General features: G+C 46.6%; 1 protein-coding gene across 1 annotated transcript in view; it reads right to left on the bottom strand.

Moving 5' to 3' along the window:
* Positions 1 to 525: 525 nt before the first annotated feature.
* Positions 526 to 4,487, bottom strand: part of LOC119374845 (symplekin-like) — a 12,733-nt gene continuing 8,771 nt past the window's right edge. The window contains exon 13 of the mRNA XM_049411267.1: positions 526 to 581. Within this exon, the coding sequence (XP_049267224.1) occupies positions 526 to 581 (56 nt within the window). The remainder of the gene's footprint in view (positions 582 to 4,487) is intronic.

Here is a 4,487-nt window from a genome sequence, read left to right on the forward strand (position 1 = left end):
TTTGAAACCTCGCCGTTTGAGGAAACGAACTTTTGCAACACGTTTTCCGATAAGAACAGTTTCAGAAAGGCATCGTGTCACTCATCCCAGCATGCGGGACTAATTTAGTCCTTCCAACGTCGGCAAAATATAGCCGTACGTCAGACAATATCGGCTCTCATTGAGTCCAGTCTAAGTTTTGTACTCCCGTCAGTTCTTTCAGGCTCACACGCGCCCCCAAAAACGTGCGCTGGTTAACGTAACGCTAACGATAATGAGCTAAATGCGGCGTCTGCCAGTGCAACGGCCGGTCGGGGCAGCCCGTCTTTATCGCTGTGCCGACAGCAACGAGGCTATCGGGTGAAAACACAACGCTTTTGGTTTTGTTTCCCGCCGCGAGCCCTGGAGCGCTCAACATGATAAGCGGCCCCAGAAGCCGCGGCGCGAATCAGCTGACCACTGCAGTGGTATATGCGTGCACGTTTTGACACTTCGGCCACATCGGGCGAGAGACCACAGATGACGTCACAGCGCGTGCGCGGGCAGCTAGGTGCCCTTGGGTTTTTTCGCGCATCCGGCACAGGCAAGGCGTAAGGAAGCTCCTGATAAGAGGACATCAAGAGTTATTTTCACCATTATCAGAAGTTATTTTTCATATAGAGGACACAATCCTGAGGGCCGGTCGCTGGCGCCATCTTACCGTGGGCACAAAGGTGGTACCGACAGCTACAAAGAATCCACTGGATTGTGCTCTTCCCCTTTCCTTCTAGTTTTCGTTTTCTATTCCATTCCTCAAACCAAGCCTGTGGAGCTTCTTCGAGATGTGTCTTTACGCCAGCGTTTCCTCCTTCGACAACTGGATGCTGATGCAAAGTTCGGCGTAGACCATGATCTGTCAGAATAAAAGGGCTGGACGCAAACAGTCCTGGTCCCACCAACAATCGAAATTTTATGGTGTACATACGCGAAGGACTTCGTGTGTCCTTTGCAACTGACAAACAGAAGGATAGATAGATAGATAGATAGATAGATATATAGATAGATAGATAGATAGATGATAGATAGATAGATAGATATAGATAGATAGATAATAGATAGATAGATATAGATAGATAGATAGATAGATAGATAGATATATATAGATAGATAGATAGATAGATAGATAGATAGATAGATGAGTAGATAGATAGATAGATAGATATATAGAAGATTGATAGATTCCGCAACATTTTAGACATGTACACCGCCACATGGCAGCGGGGGCAGGCTAGCTTGGATCGGCCATTCTTGCTTATCTCCTTCCTTCCTTTGTTTCTCCTTATCCTTCTTTTTAGCATGTCCCTTACGTTGCCTTCTGTCACCTTGCCTGCTATTGCTTGCTGATTTTTTTTCTTTATTTCCTTATCTATTCCGCTGCCGCGTGTTGGCCGCGTCGCATGCACACATGCTTCAGCGACACGTCGTCCACTACTTTCGACCGCGAGGAGGGAGCGGCGCCTCGCGGCACTCGACGCCAGGAGTGGCAGGTGGACGCCAGCTTGCGCGAGCCACGGTGCCATTTATTGCGTAGAACGAGAGTAAATAGCCTCCGCACAATCTCGACGAAGGCTCTTATGCAGCGATGGTGCGCAGGCGAGGAGTGATATGTGGAATCAATCAATCAGATCTTCATTCACACCACACCGTTCGTTGTACAAAGTAATCTAATCGCACCTTTATTTGCGGTTGCTACTCAAGGGCGTTCACAAAGAAGCGTGCACACGGGCTGCTTGTTGAGTCGCAGTGTCGCAGTATTGTGTACCTGCCACTTTTGGCTTAGTGGCTAAAACTTCTTGCCGCTGCGCACGAACGACGTCGAGAGTTCGATGAACGGCCGCAGTGTGAACAAAAGAAAAAAAAATGCGTAGAAAGCATTGGGCGTGCGTTGAGGACTCGTGGCTTTCATAGCCAATCCGTCGACTACAATGTTATCCATCGTAGTTCGCCTATCCAGTAAAGGCAAGTTAAGGCTCATTAAAGGGACACTAAAGAACAAAACGATTTTCTCATATTGGTAAAGTGCACGATACCAAAAACACCCTACTTGCTGCGAGAAGACGCTTAGTAAGCGAGAAAACGAGCAAAACAAAATGTGGGTGGCGACGCCACCTTGAAATTTCCGCACCATTCGCCGTGACGTCACATTTTTGACGGCGCCTGCTGCTACGTAGTTCCTAATCGGTAAAAATAATGTACATTGTCCTCTGAGGGGGCCATAGACTTAACATACGAAGTTTGGGGTAATTTTGTTGAGCCAATGGCGCCAAAATGCGATAAGTACGCTTTGAAATCCGCGACGTCACGCGGGGAATTTCGTCGCGAAATTTAAAATTGAAACTTTGAACTTGATTTTCTTCTCTATTAATAAACCTATGATGGCGAAATTAACGACGTTAGAGTTCCCAGAGCACAATTGTCTATCTAAACCTATTCATCGTTCCTCTTTAGTGTCCCTTAAGTGAACTGCAGTCACACAGCAGCGATTCTTCTTCTGCCCTTTCTGTGGAAATAATGTTCACATATGCTAACCGACACAGAAAAATGTAATGGGGAAAGGCAGGGGTTAGCTGCAATATAAATATCGGTTGCTACCCTGCACTGTGGAAGGTCGAAGGGGAGACAAACATTAAGGAAGAGAAGAATGAGAGAGGGAGGCAGATAAGTAGAAACACACAGGCACACAAATACACGCGCAGACACGCAGGAGTGTCTTAATGTTCGACAAGGCGGATCGCTCGCAGAAACTTTAGCAGTGCCTTCGTCGAGTGTCACTGTCTCAATATAGTCAACATATACTAAAATAATAGTATTATAGTATACCTGTGAATGTGTAGTATAGAGTTGTATAATTTCAAATTGTTTTATGTCCAAGCTAACCACATGTTTTGATCATTTGTATATTTTTTGTATACTTTGATGATAAGGCATTATCTGGTTAGAAACGGCGTGATACGGTAATATCAAGCCAGACGAGGTATTTATGGACTCCAACGTGTTACGGAGATGGCGCAGTTGAGAGGAGTCGGTTTTGAAAACTTATATTCGGAGGTGCAATAGGTTTGAACTGTGACGTCACGATTAACGTCACGCTTATGCGAGGCTACTACCTATATACATACGTCGTTTGTGCCCTCCTGTGCAGGAGACACTGTCTGCGAGGCTGGAGAAGGAGGGAAGGGACAGAGCCGATATGGCTGTCGGCATTTTTGCTGTCGTCAAATGCCACGACGAGCTACAGTGTCGCGTTGCTGCTATTTCCCGTTCGAACTGGAGATGCGCCCTCAAGGACTTTGCGACGTGCGATCGCTACACTGTATGCTATACACTGCTGGCAGCCGCTTCAAACCATTATCGTCACTAGGAAGAACGGCTGGATATAGTGGCAGTTGCTCAATATATGTACGTGAGATTCGCTGCATGCACATTAAAGGTAGCGGTCCGATACCTGCAAGCGTATGGGACAAGAGTTATTGAGAATTCCAAACGCGAAATTGAGATTCACGTGCTGATTTATGAGAGAAATGTAGATAAAGGGAAGGTAAACTTTGTTCTCACTCAACGTATAATGAACACGTGACCCCAGTATAGGACGCTCACTACTCGTCCAGTACGTCAGAGTACTGGATGGCGGATAAGAGCCCGCTACACGACAAGCTTAGCCGAGAGGTGTTGCGTTGTTGAGCCGGAGGACACGGGTTCGATTCCCGCGGCCACGGCGGCCGCATTCTACGGGGGGCGGATCACATGAAAAGAAACGCCCGCGTACTCAGATTCGAGCGCATGTTAAAGAAGCCCATAGGTGGCCAAATCTACACACGACAGGGTGGCTTATACAACGCTGGTCTCATAATCATAACCATGCTCTGACACGTAAAGCGCCAGACTTTAATATTATTTTTTTAAATGTACGCTACTAGATAGTCTTGCTTCTGAAGTACCGTGGGCGGAGTAAGGAAATGCAGCCGCGTGGCTTAAAAAAAAAAAAAAAAAGCGTTTCTCAAGCTCTCTTTAACTCTTCCGTCGTTCAAGAGTATGGCAAAAGAATAAGTGAAACTAGCGGTGACTGGGCCATCTATTTGTTTTCTGTGTACAGGCCGCATACCGTCTTTCATTGTTTCGAAGCTGTACTCCAAACACACCACCCAATGTCGCACTGGCTTCCACTCTTACTTTCAGTTCTTATCTGCAATACAGTTTTCCCGTTGCTGCATATCTCATTGTTGGTCCACGATAAGCAGTCCAGGTCAGGGAACGAGGCAAGATCTTCGAATTTCATCAGTGCTCTTTCTTTCTTCTTCTTCTCCTATATCTCTCTAATTAGTGCTTTTAGAAATCGCCACACCACACCCACGTGGTTTTCTAGTGGTTATGGTGCTCGACTGCTGACCCGAAGGTCGCGGGAATCGAATACGATCGCGGCGACTGTATTTCGTTGGAGGCAAACTGCTACAGGCCCGCGTGCTAGATTT

The sequence above is a fragment of the Rhipicephalus sanguineus genome, chromosome 11 (genome assembly GCF_013339695.2).
Source record: "Rhipicephalus sanguineus isolate Rsan-2018 chromosome 11, BIME_Rsan_1.4, whole genome shotgun sequence".
In the NCBI taxonomy this organism is placed as follows: domain Eukaryota; kingdom Metazoa; phylum Arthropoda; class Arachnida; order Ixodida; family Ixodidae; genus Rhipicephalus; species Rhipicephalus sanguineus.